General features: G+C 50.4%; 1 protein-coding gene across 3 annotated transcripts in view; it reads right to left on the minus strand.

The window, feature by feature from the left end:
• The window catches only part of RHBDF1 (rhomboid 5 homolog 1), a 35,101-nt gene extending 16,810 nt beyond the window's left edge, over window positions 1-18,291 (minus strand). Inside the window, exons 1-3 of one of the 3 annotated variants that reach the window (XM_051631859.1) lie at window positions 18,137-18,291; window positions 3,048-3,183; window positions 734-864 (exon numbers count right to left, since the gene is read on the minus strand). In XM_051631859.1, the coding sequence (XP_051487819.1) occupies window positions 734-864; window positions 3,048-3,161 (245 nt within the window). In that variant the 5' untranslated portion in view covers window positions 3,162-3,183; window positions 18,137-18,291. Of the gene's footprint in view, window positions 1-733; window positions 865-3,047; window positions 3,184-7,913; window positions 7,938-18,136 lie in introns of those variants that run through there. The other 2 variants (XM_051631857.1, XM_051631858.1) reach the window with 2 other exon arrangements.
• Window positions 18,292-19,622: the final 1,331 nt, after the last annotated feature.

Consider the following 19,622-nt stretch of genomic DNA (forward strand, 5'->3'; position numbering starts at 1 on the left):
GCCCCTGACCTGTGGAGCTCCAGGGATGGTCCCAGGATCGAAGCAGGCCTGACACACTGCCAAGGATACAAGCCAGAAGAGTAGCTGGGAGAGCCACTCTCACTGGATGAACTGGGATAATCCTTTGCCATGAGGAGGGAACAAGCACCCAGCTGTGTGCGGAGGACAGGACCAGAGTAGCCTCTCCCTACTATTCATTACCCCTACAGCCACCTCCAGGACCTGCCAATGAGATAGTGCTAGAAACTAAGCTGCTGAGAGATCTGGACTGCTCAGGATGGGCTTCTGCCTCCCCCAGCAATCATGTGCTCTCAGATACCACACCAAAGCAAGCCTAGCACATCACACACAGTTTCAGCTAAACATCAGAGGCTGAGGCTTCCTGTTACTCAGAAACAGCCAGCCCCCCGGGGCATGGGGACAGTCCAAATTTGTCTCTAAGTGGCAAGAACCATTCATTATTCTGATCACCACAATCTTCCTCCCAGGACTTGTCTCCTCACCTACTAAAGACAGGCTATATAGCACCACTGGGCTTACATACTGAGGAACTACCTGCACCCACCCTCTCTGGCAACATCATGACAGATAACAAGGGAGGCAACCTAAGCCTGCTGCCACCGAAGTGCCAGGCAATAAGATGCCAGGCAATGAGACAAGCAGAGGACCATAAACCCACAATCAAAGGATGGCAGTATGCATTAAAGCAGGCTCCACGAGCTTGGTGCCTCACCTCTTGATGGTCTGGGTGATTGAGGTCTGTCGCTGCAGCACGGGTCTCCTCCCCTCGTTGGGCAGGGAGGGCACACGGCTGTTGTCGGCCGGCATGCTGACGCTGCGCAGGAAGGCCTGGCGTCGCGTCGGCTGCGGGGAAAAGCAGGGGTCAGTGTTCTCAGGGTGCTGCTCTGCAAGGCCAGCCAGGTTGCAAAAGACACAGCAACTCAACAGCCCCCCCCACCAGCCCAGCCGCAAGCTGGGTGCCTGCAGCTGGGCAGCAAAATCAGGCTCACGGGACCGAGATGGTGTTAGGCAGGAAGGGCCCTGCAGGGCAGAGCAGTCAGCTCGGGGCCACAGCACCTGCTGCTCTGCGGGGTCTCAGCTCAGCCTGGCTCCAGCCTGGCCCACGGGCTGAGGTCTGTGTGTAGAGGGGGTGTATAACATGAGCTCCTGCAACAGATCCTCCTGGCTTTCTCCTAGCCAGAAGGAACCCAGATACACAGATCCTCCTGGCTTTCTCCTAGCCAGAAGGAACCCAGATACTCCCTTCTAGACGAGGTGAAGAGAAGCACAGTGAGTGAGAGCTGCTTCATAAGGGACTCTGGATCCGCATTAGAAGCCTGTGAGAGCTGTGGGTGGATCTCTGCTGGAGCTGCTGGCTGGTGCAGGCTAAGCAAGCTGGGAAAGCCACATGGGCTTTGTTCACAACCTAATTGTCTGGACACTCAGGTCTGAAAGCTCCTGGCGTGTCTTGGCTGAATGTCACCTACCAAATATGAACCAACTCACCAGACTGTTCTCAGCTCATACAACTGCCTCCCCAGGGCTGCTCTGGATTCATTTTTCTTTAGCTTGGCAAAGACATTTCCCATTTCTAAAAGGCAGGCTGAGCAGACTGTCCCTCTGGCAAGTGAGGCTCTGATCAACTGTTTCTCTGGTCAGAACTGTCCCTACCTCAAGACTAGATGTTACTCCAGCCCCTCTAGCCCAGAAAGCTAATCATTTCCACTAACCTTAAATTTTTTCACATAAAACATCATAAAACCATGCAGAGGTACTCAAGTTGTAAGCCAGAGGAGCCCAGCATGTACTCTTATCCTGACAACCTGTGCTGTGCAGACTGGACCTCCAGAAGACATCACCTCTGCCAGCTTCCATCAAGAGTGCAGAGTGTCGCTCCAGAAGTTGCCCAGCTGGATTTAGAGATTTTGGGTAAGAGAATATCTATCCAAGCCCTAAATAATTGATCAGAATGTTTCAACCTGCACTGTTAAAATCCTGCATTCCATTCCTAATCCCTGCAGACTGAACCTAAATCACTTTCCTTCCAAGGGAAGACAAGGACCAAGAGTTAATCTGCCAGAAGCTGCCACATAACTGAAGTGCATTTTAGCCTCTGGAGCAAGGAATGGGCAGATGCCAGTCCCTGCTATTCCAGGCACAAGCTAAGTTCTCTCTTGAGACCAGCTTGTCCTCAGCTCCCCTCCAGGGAAGCTGTGTAACCCTCCATTTCTACAATGGTTAAACTGTTCTTCCACGTAAGCAACTGAAGCCCAGCACTGCACCCACCCATGAAGCTGGGCAGTAAGAACCCTCCAGCTCTGCCCTTGGTGTAGGCAGCCTCTATTCCTGCAGAAGGTCGCACGAGTACCCACGTCTCACCTGCACAGGAGAGTTTCTGCCACCTTGTAGCAGAAATTCCTGTTATTCTTCCTGTTCCTGGCACAAGTTCAGATGTTTTACTCTCCTACTTTGCACAGTACCTATTAACCTATCAACCCATCTCTACTTCACCACTCTTCAATGTTACTTATGTTTCATCCCACATGATTTTCTTATGTTCCTAGTGCTGGTAACAGTTTTGTCTTGCCAGTAACTGCTCTTTCCATGCTGTTACTGACAAGAGCCTGTCATTACCTTGGCTATTCATTAGGTTCATTCCCTGCTCATTTTAGCACAAGCTCCAGCACTTCCAGGCCCTCAAGTTTGTCTAGGAGCCCTTCACTCCCCCAGCCATCTTAAGAAATGCTTGTTTGAAAACCTCACTCCCAAATCCCCCCAGGACATTTTCACAATCCTCTCATCCAAACAGTCATGTCCACCGATCTGAGCACATCAGCAATCCACCCTCATCCTTCCCACGTCCCCTTCATGGGGGAGTTAATTATTGATCATAAATTTACCCAAATTTGCCCCTTCTTACATGGCCTTGTGACTTACCACTACCCACTGCCTTTCTCTCAGCCAGGTCTGCCAGAGACCATGGGCTGGGGCTCTGTACCCCCCCTCCAAGGATCTGCACACCCTCCCCCTCCTCCCAGCCTCTGTACCTGCACAGGCTGAGGCTCTTCTGGCACTGACATGGGCCCCGGGATGTCCAGTTTTAACCATGGTGGCTTCTTCCGCTGTAAACTGCTCGTGCTGTCGTGTCGCGCCTCTGACATTGTCCCACGTTTGTCCTCAGGCCTAGGAGAGGGGAGAAACCATCGTTAGGAGGAGGCCAGGCTCATCCCTGACACAGTGCCTGCCAGCAGGGCTGAGCAGAGCACCCTCCTCCAGGCTGTGACTGATGGGACCCACACCCCACACTCTGGATGACTTCCCAAGCTCCTTGTGAAGGTTCAGGCATCACCACTTTTGTCTGCACTTGTCAGCCAGGACCAGACACTTGGAGGACACAGCGTTTCTAAGGCCTGCAGGACCTCGAGCCAGGTGCCACAGACTGCAGTCTCAATTTGGAGAATCACAGTAAGATTTGCTGAGACTACCGTGAGATCCAGATTCCTTAAAAACCAGTCATGAAGTAAATCTTAAAAAGATCTGGATCCAGTCCAACCAGCTAAGTAACTGCAGTACCAAGAGCCACTGACCTCCCGCTAAAACCAGCTTGTGACTGACCCAGGCAACCTTGCCCACCCAAAGCCAAGCACTACACTCTCCTACCTACCTACTGCTTAGCAGTCAGCAAGTGGCCATTGCTCATTGCTGGGTCTAATCTCCTTCAAATGTAGTGATTTTCTAGAAACACAACATGGTGCACCCAGTGATACAAGTACAGCATGAACATTAAAGAACTGGCATTAATCCTGAACTAAGAGCGGTTTTCAGCCACAAGTAATGATATGGTATTTAAATAAAAACCACCATGTTACTAAAACACCAAAGGAACCAGAGTGACTCACTGTCATCTTGCCCACTCTAATACATTGCAGCTTTCTCCTCCTGGTTAAGTTGCACGCAGAGAAAAAGGGATCACACGACTTCCAGGCTGGCATGACACCTACTTTACTGTGCACACTCACAGAAACAATTAATAAAACAGATTTCATTGGAAGGAGATCAGCTCAAATACCTCCACAGGTACCTTCCAACCCAAGTTATTCTACAAGCACATGTTTCTTCCTCTTCTAACAAATGCACAATTGCCAGGCAGCAGTGAGAAGCACGTGTGCTGAATGGGACAACAGACCCCATCCCCTCCTAGTTCCCTCCTTGCATTGTCCTAGGCCACAGATCCCATGAGGACAAAAAAAATTAGAGTCCCAGCCTCTTCCCTCACCATGGTGCCCAGATGGAATAAGCATCCAGTTAATTGAGCAGGCACACACCATTTGAAATGGAGTAGGAGAAAAGCTTTCTGGATTAAAACTCAGTGCTCTTACACAGCCAATTTATTTTAAATGCACAATGAGTTGAATATACAAAGACTCTTCCTTAAGAATGGCCAAGTCCTAGGACAGTACGAGAGGCAGCAAGACCTCCATCCTTGGAGACATACAGCACTCAAATAAACAAAGCCCTGAGCAGTCTGAATTAGCCTTGCCTTGCACAGCAGCTGAGCCAGACAACCTGTGAAGGTCCCTCCCAACCTAAATTAGGCAGTGGCTCTCTGAAAACATGCGCTGCCTTTTGTGGCATTTCCACAAAATTCCCACTGCAGCTGCTCTGGAAAGGGAGCTGCACAAACAGTAAAGCTTACCACTGCAAAGAACACTTTGGGGGGGGGGGGAATAGGTCAACAAAATGGAGTGGGGGATGATCTGGATTGGGTTAGGAGAAGAGAATCTCATCTAAAAGGAGCTGAAGACCAGCTGCTGGCTCAGTCATGCAAGCTGGGCTGGCTGCCAGGAGCACCACGCTCAGCTGAGCTGGAACGACAGCAAGGGAGGACTCAGCTGTAGGTGGATGAAGGTTGGGTTTCAGCAAATACCACAGGCCCCCAGAAGTCTGGGAATTCATGATCTAGCCTGTACAGACATGCCCATCATACATGTACCACAGTCTTGTGTGCACAGAGGCAGTGCTACACATTATGGGGACACAATTCCTTCCCCTCACCCCTGGCACCTGTTCTAACCTCCTGTAAGAGAATTCTGGGAGTATCAGGGGAACTCCTGCCTGCTCCTGGTAAGGGAAAAAGTGCTGAGACAGCTTTCAGTACTGCATACAAAATGGTAAAACTTGTCTTCATGGTGAGGTCAGAAAGCAGAGCAGATTTCTCATACCTCAATACCCCCTTGGTACAATGCACAGAGCTCCAGCATTTACCCGTGAAGATCACAAACACCAAATCCTGCTGAGACACTCTGATCAGAGATCAGCCAAGAGGAACAGAGCCACCACTCCAGCATGACCAAACACAGCTTTATTTCACACAGTGCTCCTCATGACACAACTCAAGTGCCTCCTTTCTGTGCTTTCAAGGGCAAAATCAGAGCTTCTGAGCTAGCAACTCCTCTTTTCCCACTATCTCTTCAATAAGCAGACATCCAACTTCCTTCCTGTCCACCCACAGAGGTGCCTTTGTGTGCAGGTGCTTTGCATACAAACATGAGTAAGATTTGCACCTTTATCAAATAGTGAGGCCAAGCCAGGAAGGCAGTGAATGAATCACTCCTGTATTGCCCAAAAGCTGCTGCTACTCCCCAGTGAAATCTGTTTTCAGTCCTACTTCTTACTTTTGTAACAGACAGGGATGTCCACATATCCATCAAACTGTGACCCTTGGGGATCTCCAACACTGTGCAACACACCACATGCAGAGATGAGGACACAGTATGCACACGTACAGGCCCAGGCTCAGGCTCAGGCCCACGGCCTTCAGATTATCCCCAGATGAAATTCACACAGCTGACAGAGCAATGGGCTGCTAACTCCCAGTTTCAGCAGTTAAAGAATTTTTTTAATAGCAAAGCAATAAAGTGTATACCTAATAATTGTGCAAATGCACTCAGTATTTAAAAACCAGGTGAGTTTCAAGGGTGACTGCAAACAGAATACTTAACTCGGGCATAAATGTTTCTAACAGTCTGACCTTTTTTACTTACTAAAATGCTTATTTCCCAATAAAAGAGTGCAGTGAAGGCAGAGCTGTTCAGCATTTCTCACTACACATGTGCACTCAGAGTGGCCATGGATAAACCTTACAAACAGGCAAGATGAGACTTGCAGCCCTTGCCCTGGCAGGGCCTGATTCTCTGTGTGCTGCATAGCCAGCTGCCCCTGACCCAGGGCATGAGAGAGACAGGGATATTGGGACATAAGGTGGGTCTCCAGGAGGTTCAGGAAACTGAACGTGGATCCAGCTGCACACAGAGATGTACAGGCTACCAGTACAGAGATGCATACCTGTGTACATAGATGAAAAGCTGGATGATTGAACATCAGCTTTGCAGGGCAGGTAACACCCGGTCCTCAATCAAAGTGCTGCAGTCACTAATTTCTGTCTCAGCACTGCACTAAAAGCACATGCTGAGTTCCACACTAGCCCCTTGTTTATTTTTAGAGGTTAGTGTTTCAGGATACAATGTCCATGCATTTGACCAGGCTGTGTCTAAACTGACTGCATTGACAGGCATTTCACTTGAACAGTCACTTATGTTCCCACCAACACAGTGGAATCCACATCCAGCTGCTCAGTCCTTGGACCAGACCTCTCTGCCAGACCTCTCACTTGTGCTTGTGGTTTGCAGCCTCTCCCAAAGACCAGAAAATGCACCACCCACCTAGACATCAGCTAAATATCTTCATTCTGGGTAGATGGAGATGTTCATGCTTTCAAGCTTTTTTGAACTGTCATTGGAGCTTGAGACTCAACTTCTGTAAACTGTCAGGATAGCAATACCAACAAGTGGCATCAAGAGAGAAGTCTCCACTATTAGCAAAACCACATAAAAGCCATTGGAGACATGGGTAAGGAGACTGCCAGAAGAGATGGGGAAGAGGTGGAAGGGCCCTAGAGCCACCTGGACTTCTCCTACCAGTGCTGGCACAGCTCCAGTCCTGGTGCCACTCCCTGCACTGCTCAGTCAGCTCAGAAGCTGTTCCCTCAGCATCACAAAACTGAGGAACCTGGAAATACAAACTCTTCTCCAGCACAAAGGCTGAACCTGCACCATTTGCAAATCTAGCTGGTTCTAACAGATCAGCTGCATGTGCACCTGTGGCAACAGCACAGGAATGATTAATCGAGTCCATTTCAATTAAAATAAGTAAGCAAAGGAAAAATCTTCTATATTGCAGATACACTGGGAAAGCCATCTTCAAAAACTCCATGCCAAAGTAAGGTCACCAGAACGAAAGCCAAATCCACTGTGCTGTGGGTCAGGCTAAGAAAGCGGGAGAGCACATTACATCCCAAAGTTGGCACACGATCAAGAAAAGCTGCTTAGTGAAATCCACCAACCCAAGCAGAGAAGCAAAAAAGTCTTGTATAGAAGCCTGAGCACTGTCCTAAAACTGACAGACATCTCAAATACATTCACAGATCTGCACAGTCATTTCAAAGACAGACCATCCTTCCACTTAAATAGACAACTGAAGCTATTCCCATGTTGATTTTTTCTTCAAAAATTCCTATTTTTACCAGCATTCTCATTTAAAATAAAGCTGTTCCTCAAAACATTCCAAGTGGAAAAAAAAAAACCCAAACCAAAACAAAAACCCAACTTCATTCAACCCCACCACACACATATCATCTGCTTTTTCCAACAACACTCTCCCCTCCAGCACAGGATGTGCATGTTCTTACAGACAGCCCCAGGAGGTAACAGACTCTGGGACTATTCCATTGCAACCTGATCACCGTGTCCCATGTTCACCCTCCAGCTGTTTTCCTCCATTTTTCAACCCCCCATCACTGCAACAGCTGTATTTGCAGTGCCTGCTCTGCCGAGTCCCAGAGAAGACCTATGTACCTGGAGGTGTCTGGCCCTGCAGTCCTCTTAGTTGAGGAGGCACTGGCAGGCAACCTTGGCAGAGGGACAGCAAGGAAGCCAGGATCCTAGATGTGTTCTCCAGGAAGGACAAGCCAGGGGAGACAGTGGGCTGCTGGATGTGCCTCTCCAGGATTTCTGCTGGCACAGGAGGGAAAAGGCAGGAAGTCCAAGGAGAAAAGGAGCAGTAGGGCTTCAGCCTCACAGCTGCCAATAAAACCATCGAGCATGGATCTGACCCAACAAGTTACAAATAATATCTCAAATATCAGGGCAAGCCAGATCTTTAAAGCAAGCCAGATGGAGGGGCTGAGGGCAAGCAGGGATAGAGAAAGTGGAACTCTTGGGGAACCTGTTGAGGGCAGAGCAACACCCAGACTTCAGCTAAGACTACCACCATGTCGCACCACAATAAACTACCTTGGAAATGGAACAGCACTGCCATGGCAGCAGCCCTGTGCAGGGCTCTCTCCTGCTTTCCCAACCCCTGCTGCTGAGCTTGGAGATGATGACACAAGGCTCTGCCAGACCCACATGCTGCCAAGCAGAGGCTGGGGTCTGAGCAAGTCAGGCACCACTGGGCATAAGCCTGGCAATGAACCAGGCAGACAGTGCCCTTGTAGGCCTGTTCAGCAGAGAGCAGGGATTCACACACCACTCCCTGCCCCTCTCACTGCCCCCTACCACACACAAGCTCTGCTTGAGGGCTGGTAGCAACTGATGCTGCCTTCAACAGCCTGCACCAAAAGACCCAGGAAACAGTTCCCCACAGCCCTGCCTTCAGCTTGCAAGAAACCAACCTGACAGCAAGCTGCTGCCCGAAGGGCATCTTGCCTTGCTCCAGTGAGCCACTTTGAGGTGTTCTACCAGCACAAAACTCACCCTAGTACATAATTTCCTGTAGATCTGGCATCCTCAAGTGGCTCAGACAATTCCAGATAAGCTCTGTGCAACCAGAGGAAAGGTGGGACCAGACTATTCAGTGATAGCTCAGCATGGCAGCAGCTTAGGTGAAACATCAAACTACAGCTCGCGCCTTTGTCCCCTGCCTATGTGAAACAGCCCCAGCCAAGGAGATCTGAGCTCAGGGAACTGCATTGCCCCTGTCAGCCTCTTATAAAACACAGAGCTCTCCTGCAGGACAGAGTGGCACAATGGAAAGGCCTGTCCCTACCCAAACTCTTTTTTAAACTTTATGTCAAAGTAGAACATGGAAGACATGTCCAAAAGCCTTTGCGTGGGCTCCGATGGAACATAGGCCTTTGCCTTGCACAGTGAATTAAACAGCACAGAGTCTTCCTCCTGAGAGTCTTCTTTACAACCAGTGCTGTAGAAAATAGCTAAAGCAGGAGCTACAAGCTTGAGGAAGTGACCACAAAACCAGCAGGCAATAAGATAATGAAAAAGCAGCACGCAAGCACCACCACAGCAGGAACCCACCAAGGCAGGGTGACTGAATGCTTTGGGGAAGGTCTTTTACCCTGTCAGTGAAGGCAGCACGGAAGGGTCTCACCGTGAACCACTTAATTTACCCTGCTGAGAAACAGCAGTGGAAACTTCCTGGCTTGGAAGAGGCCAGGCAGACCCCTAGATGGGAAATGGGAAGTTATGTTAGAAAAAACTAAGGGTCTTCATGGATGGATTTCATTGGATTTCATGGATTTCATGCAAAGCCCTGTAGAATGATACTGATATGCAGGAGGCACAGAGTGCAAAGCTTCAACTGGACTCACTGAGCTTAGGGAAGGCTCAACCATACACAAAGTCAGAGGGTTTTAAATATAGGTAATAAAAACATCTGCTAGTGAAGTTTGAATGTATGTAAGCCAACCCCATGATCAGAAAAGCAGATCTGAGGTCCCTTTGAGCAACTGATTGTCTTGATTTTCAGAAAAAGATGTGGGTCATGATAGAAATAAACTACAAATGAGCTCCTACCAGAAAGCCAACATCACAAGCTTTCAAAGCAGCTTTGCATGAAACCTGAAGGTTATGCAGGTCTGGTGCTATCCTACAGAAGACAGTAGAAACACAGGGAGCTCAAAAAACTCTTCTGATTCCTGTTAGCCCCCAGATCTGTAGTTAAACTTCTCCTAAATCCAGGTTAAAAGATGACCTCCAAGTGCAACCTGCAAACACTCACACAGGCAACAAACACTTATCTTCAAGGTCCTTTTGTTGCAGCAAATAAAAAGGCAAAATAGTAACAAGAACACAGAAGTCAATGCTCAAGATTCAAGCTATAAAGATGCCATGGCCACTTGAAAGAGATGCAAGTCAACAGAAGTAGCAATGCCCCCAGACCCATGTGTTGCCCCTCTCCTCATTCTGGCACAAGCATCCCTGCAGCTGTTGGGTGATCCACACCAGAAACCAGCCCACATTAGCTCAGCAGAGAAAATGGTTTGTTCCAGCCCAAACTCTTCCCTGATCCAAGTCACCACATGGCTCCACAAACACTTGTGCCAGAAGAAGGAAAGGGGAGGAAGCAGGAACAACAAGAGCAGCTGGAGCCAGATGAGCAGACTGCTTCTCAAGGCAGCCCAGATTAAAGCAGTAATGAAAACATGGCCAAAAATCTCACGCTTGTAGCACTGTGGGAAGCTCACAGTTACCACTAGAGAGGTGGTGGGGTCTGCATCTCTTGAGGCTTAAAAGTCTTCTGAGAAGGGCCCTTGGTGGCAGGTGTTGAGTGCAGCAGGAATAAAATACTACTGTATCACCAAAGGCAGAGTGAATTTTTGCCGGGGTCACTGGATGGGCAGACATCCAAACATCCAGACTTCTCTTGAGCTGGTGGCCAAGCCTCACATACAGGCAGCTTCCATAGAACAGTTCCCAAGGGATGAGTTTCCTCTGCTCACCCATGGCCTGTGGCCCCCGTAGAGCAACTAGGTGGAAGGGAGCCAAGTACAGCACAATGGCCAGAGGGATTGCCTTTTCCACCCCCTTAGGCATGCGTGTCGCAGACAAGAGCAGCAGGTTCACAGCACTGGCCAGCAGGCCAGCACCCCAGACCCCTCACAGAGCTCAGGTGATAAGCAACCAGCACCCAACTCCACCTTCTAGAGTACACCCAATGCAGAGCCATCTACAACCTACCTAGATACCAGCAAGGAGAACAGTGTGAACATAAAACAACAAAGAGAGGGAGCAGTGGGAAACCTGCAGTACTTTGGTGTTCTCATCCTGTTTGTGTTTCTCCAGGAACACTGCCTGCAGCTTTGCAGAGAACACCAGCCTGGCACCACAGGCAAGAGCCACATTTCCAGCAGCCACATCCTAACACTGGTCACAGCATGGGACTTGTAGGCCACGTCTGGGCATGGACTGATGAAAATACCTACTAACAGCTCCAGCGACTGTACATCAGGCACAGCGGGTGAGAAGCCAGCACTGAGCAGCACTCCCATTCCTTAGGGACACCGTAGAATCAGCTCTCTGGTCCTCAGAAGGTGCTGGTTTCCACCTAGATCCATAACCAGATGGCTGGTGCATCCCAGCATGGCCATCCAGGAAGCCAGGATACTGCTGCTGGTTCAGCGCCACGGTGAATGTGGCCAGAATGGATAACAAGTATAATTACATTAATAACTCAAATATTAACAATTCCAACTATAAACAACTGCCAGCACTGGAAGCATACTCAGAGGAAGGATCACCTACACCAGCCTCATTCTTGCACCCTGTTCAGAGGTACCCACAGCTGGGTCAGCAGTGCCTGTGCTCAACTGGCAGAGCCCTTTGCTCAGGGGTCCCAAGTGGCCTCACAGCTCTGCCTGGGTCTGCACGTTCCTTCAGCGTCACTGGAGCTCCTCATTAACAAAGAAGCAGGAAAGAGTGACCACAGAAACTATTTTAGTACACATTTAACTCACTGCAACAATTCAGTGACTCCAGAAGACTCCGTTCCAGATTAATTTTCATTGCTAGTAAAATAGATGCACTGTAAAGTGCTGGCTGATCCACAAGTACCACAGACACGGGCAGTGCCTCAGTTATACAGCAAGGTAAGAGTCATGAAAATGCTTTTCTCAGCACAGCCATGGTCCCACATTAGAAAAGCAAAGACAAAACAAAATCCTACCATGGTATTTTAACAAAGGTAGCATTTTTCAAGGAAATTCTGCAATTTTAAGGTTTTCCTACCAGCTCTCATGTTCATCACAAGTGCCATACGGGCTCAGGACACAAGGAAAGCCAGGAACACTGCACTGGCAGGACTGTCAAGACACAGTAAACACTGGTTCTAGTTGCTTTCAGAATAGCTGCTGCCTGTGCACCCACCTCAAAAGCAATTTTATTGGTAAAGCCTCTTAGTGATTACAATATTGTCCTCTTAGAAAATATGACATCAATAAACAACTCATGGAAAAAGAACTGCCAAAACTAGCTGTCGCCCCCAGAAAGCTCAGAATCCCCAAAGCTAAAAATTATGTTAGAATAAAAGCCAACCAACCTCTACAGCAAAGACTCCCAGTACTAAAAGCAGCTAAGAATCACTGTTGTGCTAAATAAAAACGCTTCTCTGGCAAAAGAGATCAAAAGTGCCACAAATGACAACATTTCCTATGGAAAGTTACACAAAACCACCCTGAATAGCAATCTAAAAAAAAAAATCTTAGAGGAAATAACAATAATAAATGCTGGAGCCATCAGAAGACAGGCTTTATATTCAGGAAGGATGGAAGCTGCAATATCTGAGCCATTCAGGCCAGCATTCTTTGCATATTCTGAAATTCAGAGCATTCTCACTCTCATCACACATCACCTGCTTTCTCCAACATGGTCTGTTCACCTGGATCCCTGGGAGAAGCCTGCATCCACCAGCAATGCCCACAGCTATGAGGCCCAATGGAGACCCTTCAAAAGAACAGTGGCACAGCCAAGGACTCGGAGCAGAGCTGGCTCTGCTGGAGCAGCTCTTCTTAAGCCTTGGCCAATTCAGCCAGGGACACAGAAGAGATACCTGCCAGCCTGACACTCTGATTTCTGCTCTTGCTGGTGCTTCACAGCCAGCCACACACCACCTCCTACTTTGTCTAATTGGAAAGCAGTTGCAGGAAGAGCTCGTCTTGCTCTGCAGGTGTGTGTACATGTGTTTTCTCACACGTGCCCAATGCACCAACTCCTTTATAACCTGAATAGAAATAATCATAATTCTAACTTTGCTTTAGCAAAAAATTAAAAATCTAAGTGCACCATACTTCTTAAACCAGACTGAATGGCACATTCTCTCTCACAGTTCTCCCTGAAATTACAGCTGCAGAGCAGTCAGAGAATGGAAGGTACACTCACACTTTCTGGCAAAACAACTCACAGCCTGTTACAGTTCACTTTAAAGCTTTGAATCCAAGCAAAAGAGAAACATAGTTCCCATGTGCCCATTGCTGTAGGGCAACAAATCAGAACAACACAGAAGCTGTATTTGCCAGCCCAAGCTGTCTGAGCCCTCAAGATTTTAAAATTCAAGCTGTTACAACTTTCACTGAGTCAAGGCCAAGTAAGTGCCAGACCTGTAGAACAGTAACAGCAGCATCCTGTGCAGCTTCAGGATGACCTCATAGGGATTGTTACTTTTTAAAGAGGAAAAAAAAAAAAACAACCAACAAAAACCACAACTTCAAAAGAGGGACTGCTGCTGACCAGCAGAGCAAGGGGCTGCCTCTCATCCAAGTGGAAACAGGAAGGGGAGGAGGCGACAAAGGTAGACTTTCCAGAAAAGGCAAGATCAGGCATGTCTTGATATCTCTTCTCCCCCTGGGAAAGCTGTACAGTGCCAGGGAAGGATTGTGCAATGATACTTCTTAGTTCACTGAGAAGAAATTACATTTCCTTTAATAATCACTGTGTTTTTTAGAGATGCTGTGATTACTAAGGCAAGGTCTGTTCATTGCTAAAGGCCCCAGAATTTGAGAACATATCAACTGCTCAGGTCTAGATCACTACAGATCTAACATTTCTAAGGTATGCAAAAAGTAGCTTTAATTATGTTTGAAACAAATGGTGTATCAACATACACGAAGAGTGCACCCAGAGGAAATTTCAGCAAGAACAAGCCCTGTGTCAACCTGACATTCTCTGTCTCTGCAGCAAACAAGGCACACAACCAACAAAACTTGCAGTCTACAACTTTAGGAGATGTCACAGTTAAGGTTAACATGAAGAATAAGCTCTTTGCCTTCACCAAGTAGCAAACAACCACTGTTTGTTGTTCAACTTGACCACAGTTTCAATTATTTGTTCAAAAACTCAGCTAGTAATTTACTCATTGTGACATTGTCCCAATGCACATTTAAAAAAAAAACACTTCCTCATTCCTACAGCAGCATGGATTGAAGCAAAAAGTATGTGAGATCTGATCTTCAGGGGGCTTCAACCAGTCCTGGACAGCACCTAAGCAGGACCAAGAAAAGGAGCAAGCAGTCAGAACCCCCTGAAGTTCAACTAACACAACACAACAACAGAAATCTCAGCACAGACACAATTTCCACCATTCTCTAAGGAAACCTCATTCTGAGGACTTCTCTCAGACCTTCCCAAATGGCACAGTCAAGCCTGCCCGTGCAAACAGAGAGGTTGGCAGACAAGCCTTGCCCTCCCCACACTGCGCTGGAGTGAGGGTCTACAACTCCATGCAAGCAGGCTGGGATGGCAAGAGGACACACCACACACCACATCAGTTTGGGGTTCTTCAAGGGCACAGAAACAGAACTGCCAGCACAACCACGGGAAACACCGATAGATCCATTTCCTCCCAAGGTTAAATCTTGCCTGTTGCCTCCCTAATCTCTTGGGACTAATAGCTGCAGGGCTGGGATTATCTCTTCCTAACCATTTTTCTGTTACTTACACGGTGGGTGCTGACCTCAGAGGGGAGTCACTGAACACCAGTGGAATAAGCAACAGGTCCTGATGTCCATTCAGTTCAACTAGTTCACCTGCTAGTTCTGAACAAGACCAAAAAAAAAAAAAAAACAAAAAAGACAAAAAAACCCCAATCAACAAAGCTAAAAAAAAAATCTCTGCCACTGGGGAGACAACTACCTCCATGTCCCAGGACACCAGGACTTCTCCTTTGAGGAACGAGACCGTCTTCGCTGTACTTTCCAGTAGCACTGGGACATTCTACCCACACCCAGACACAAGACTCACTAAATAGGGCTGCAGCTCCCACAGCACAAGTTGAGATACTCTCAGCAAAGAGGATCCAAGGCAGCTCTCTGAGCAGGCAGGCAACACACACCCTCTGTGGGTTACTTAAAACTACAGCAGACACATCCCCAGCAGCAGGGAGGGAACCTTACAGTAACAGTGCCAGACCTGCCCATTTCTTGCCCATTTCATTCCAACTAGATGATAATGAAGTTAGACTTGGGGACACAGCAGCTCTTCAACTGGAAAAAAAAAGGAAACTAATTCACATCTGAGCTCAGGGAAAATGTGAAGGAAGGAAGCCATCCTTGAGTTTTAAGTACTTTTACTGAAATGGGTCATATACCGGTGACAGGCAAGTGGCTGCAGGAATAGCAATTAATAGCAGTGTCATGTTGGGTTATAATTAATGCTGGAACCTCCAAGAAAGGCACATGGTCTCCATGGGATGCCAAAGCCTCCAGAGATAACTCAGGAGGAAAGGCAACAACCAAAGGGAAGAAGCCTATCCAAGACAGTTCTGCTGTATAGAAGCTCTAGAGATACAGACAGAGAAACATCAGGATCTTCAGCTCGCAGCCAATCCCACCCAGCAGGCAGCATCCCTAGGAGCATACGGGGTGCTCTGCCAACCCTTCTGCTGGATGCACTGAACGGAAGAGGAAAACGACCCGAGACTCCTGGTCATGTTGCCCATCTCAGGCCTTCAGCACTAACCAGGCTGTGTCTGCACTACAGAGAGATCTGACAGTCTGAATGGAATCAAACCTTTACTAATTATATCCAAGCATGTGGGCTCTGTGCCCAGAATAAACTGTCCTATCATGCCACACTCAGCAGACCCTGCCTCTCTCAGGGGAACATGCTGGGACTTGCTGGCTACTCTCCGGGGCTGGATTCCAGAGGAACAGGACTGATGACCCCAAAAGGAAAGCCCATGGCTTTCCCCAGAACCTGAAAAGCCAGTTTGTAGGCAGATCTCTTGCAACTGTATTGCTTAAAAAAAAAAAAAAAAAAAAAAAAAGGCCTGTCATGGGAAGTCCCAGAGCAGGACTAGTTTTGTTGGAGTTGCTTTTTATGGTGCACAGCACTAAGCTCCTCTCACAGGAACACACAGGAGCAGGCATGCCACTAACACAGGAGCACAGCAGCCTCTGCCTCCCAGGGGGACTCAGGACTCAGTGCAGAGACTGTAACTAAGCTCACTGCCCTGTTCCAAATCCACAGCACCTCTTGGGAGGCTGGCAGGGTCCCTGCTCAGGAATGGCACTGGCTCCCCATAAGCCCACACAGAGACAGTGGAAACCTGGGCTGCCCTGCAGCAGCCATGAGGACCCAAGGACACAAGAGGGATGCAGCAGGAGGGAGGGAGGATGGCTGCTAGTAGCACAACAGAAGGTTAAAAACACCAAACCTAGAAAGGCAGATGAGATTTCAGGTACACAAGGCCTTTGTAAAGTCTTTTTAAAAATCAAAACTTGAAGGAAGTATCTGAAAGTTCATCTACTTCCTCTAATCAATCAATCTAACACAAGTCATCACCTCCTCTTGCAAACCCTGCACCACCAAGAGAGAAGAGCTGGAAAGCAACATATATCCACACGCCGGACCCTTCCAAGCATCTGCCCTCCAGCTTGTCCCACGTGAGCCTTTCTTACCCCTGCAGTCAGGGCACAAGGGCAGCTCCTGTCTCTGCTGCTCTACCAGTGTTACTACTGTTAACACGCTGTGCTCCTGCCTCACGCTGTGCTTCATTCAGACGTGCCTTCAGCTCTGCTGCCTTGTCCCTTCCCGTTACGTGTAACTATTTTTTCCCCTTACTGCAGAATGCACAGCTTTCTTCCCAGAGGAAATCAGCAGCCATGGGGACAAAAACAGGAAGAAAGGAAACAACTTCCTGCTCACTCCAAGACAGGGCCTGGAGACATCACTGACCAACACTGCACACCCCACGGCAAAGCCAACCTTGCAGGAGAATCAGCAGCCAAAACCGAGTGTTGCACAAGGATAAGCACCGGACAAAACTCATTTGTGCTGCCACTCACCTCTACTGAGTTACATGAGAGAAAAGCACAAGTCAAAATACACACGAGGGCACTTTGGCACAGCAGGGCAAGCTACACGTGTGTGCTGCAAGGGGGAAGGGCAGGTTGTTTCTGAGGAGCCTGAAAGGACTCAGCACTGAGGGGGCAATCCTGCAAAAGCTTTGCCCAGGCTCGTGTTGGGCTACTGGGATCCCTGCTCTGTGACAGCAGCACACTGTGAAAAAGCTTCAGGGAGTCGATCCAGAGGAAAACTAGCTTTCACATGTAAAAAGTGACATGTTTTCCACCAGATCAGCTCCCAGGGTGGCTGCCAAAAGACCGGTGCCAGCATCAGGGGAGGGATGGGTGGGAACGTGTGGCAAGCAATGGGGGCGGAGGGGCCTTTCAGCTCCAGACCTGGATCAACCGAAACGAGCCATGAACACGCACCTTGACCTACAGCAGAAAGCACCAGGTGTGTCACCAGCGTCCCGACGTCCAAAGAACCACGGGCAACTTGGCTCTTGAAGGGAGGCAGGACCACACAGATCCAACGCTGCCCCCTCTGCCCGTCACTAACCGGGCTGGGCTCACACCTGAGACACCGAACGCCTCCCCCGCTGCGCTTCACGGGGCAGGCAAAGGAGCCCGCTGGGGCGGGGGGGGGCATTTTCTGAGACCTCTGACAGGGGTCGGACCCGGCACCTGCCTCCGGCTTCGCAGCCGCCACCTCAGGGCGCCGGCCTTGCCCCGGCGGGCCGCCAAGAGCCCTTCCCAGACTAGCTGGGGAGGCGCGGAATCCCCTGCGGAATCGGTCCGGGAAGGGCTCTGGGCGGCCCGCGGGGCTGCCCCTCACGGCCGGGCCGCCAGCAGGGGGCTGCCGAGCCGCGGCGGAGGCTGCCGGGCCGCGGGACGGGACGGAGCCCGCACCTCACGTGTGCGCCGTGCCCCGAGTGCAGCCCCAGCCCCGCCGAGCGCTCCCCCTTCCCCGCGCCGCATTCTCCCCCTCCCCGGCCCCGCACTCACCGTGAAGGCGGGTGAAACGCAGCGGAAAGCCACGGCTCGGGTCGGGCCGCCCCCCGGTGCGGCTTAAGGGACCGGCGCCGCCGAGCTCGGCCCGCGTAGGGCGCGGAGACTCCTCCCCCGTGCCAGGGGCCGGCCGGCCGGGCACGCCATTCACAGCCGCGGCATGCAAATGGGAGACGGGAACGGAGCCGGGTTCGGCGGCTTGAGACCCGCAGGGGAGCTGCCAGCGCCCGGGGCCGCGGGACGACGCATCCCGCCGCGCCGCCGCCCTGACTCACGGGGCAGGAATGTGCCGCGCCGGGCGGAAGCCACCGACCCGCCCGCGGCCCCCGCAGCGCGGCCCCGGCCTTCTGCCCCCGCCTCCCCGCCGCGGTTTTGGGGTCCGCCTCTGGGGTGGGCATCGCCCTTCAGGCGTGCAGCCGCCAACCTCCAGTCGGGCTGCGGTGACACCGTTTAACTCCAGCTTCCGTTAGCCCCGGGCCCGCGGGCCGTTCCCGCGGCTGCTGGAAGCTCCGCTTCCCCTGACCGCCTGGCAGCAGCCCTGCCCGGGGGTGCGGGTGATGCCCGTGAGAGGAGCCCCGGGGCCGGCAGTCCCTCGGCACCGCGGGAGGGCAAGCTGAGCTGCCAGGCTCTGGCCAGGCCCCGCGGGCACCCACGGGGAACCCCGAGTCTCTCACAGGGGTGACGTGCACTGCCCTCGCACACAGCAGCCTAGTTGCACCCGGTCACCTCGCTCCTCGCTGATTCACTGTCCTTTACCTGCTCCTTTCCCCCCTGCTTAGTCCTGCGTTTCCCATCAAGTTCTTCACACCTCCTCCTCCAGCCATGTGGTTAGCGTATCATCCCTTCCCTATGCTGTCTCTTTCCTCCCAGCTTAAACATTTCCCCCTTCTGGATGGCATCCTCCCACCTCGATTGCTCAGCCATCCTCGCCTTTGTCCTGGGATTGTTGCCGAAGATTTCTCCATCCGTCCCCTCCAGAGCATCAGTCAGCACGTATTGCTCACACAGAGGTTCGCTAGAGCTCCAGCAAGACCCGCGACACACACATCCATCCCTCTTCAGCAGGTCCCTAACCAGCAGATGCTTTTAATATTAGGGGGAGGGAGACACACACACACACATATTCCTTGCCCTCATACTGCGCCTTTCCTGCCGCCCTGCACGGGAAGAGCTGCCGGGGCTGACGCTGCCTGCGAGGGGTGAGCTCATCGGCACCGCACCCACCCCTGCGTGTGCCCACGCACCCGCACGGCAGCCCCGCTCCAAAGGCAGCCCCCCCAGAGAGCCCCGCTAACTACACTGCGCCTCGTTAGCTAATGAGCAGACACAGACCAGCCTCAGCTAGTCCTGGCCGAGGTAGAGACCACATTGCACACAAAACCCTGACCATCCGCAAAGCTTAACAGGCACAAATTATTTTCAGATGTTTCTACCACATAAACAAGGAAAAGAAGTGTCCAGTAATGTAACAGAGCAGAGATGA

The sequence above is a fragment of the Apus apus genome, chromosome 14, assembly GCF_020740795.1.
Source record: "Apus apus isolate bApuApu2 chromosome 14, bApuApu2.pri.cur, whole genome shotgun sequence".
Taxonomy (NCBI): domain Eukaryota; kingdom Metazoa; phylum Chordata; class Aves; order Apodiformes; family Apodidae; genus Apus; species Apus apus.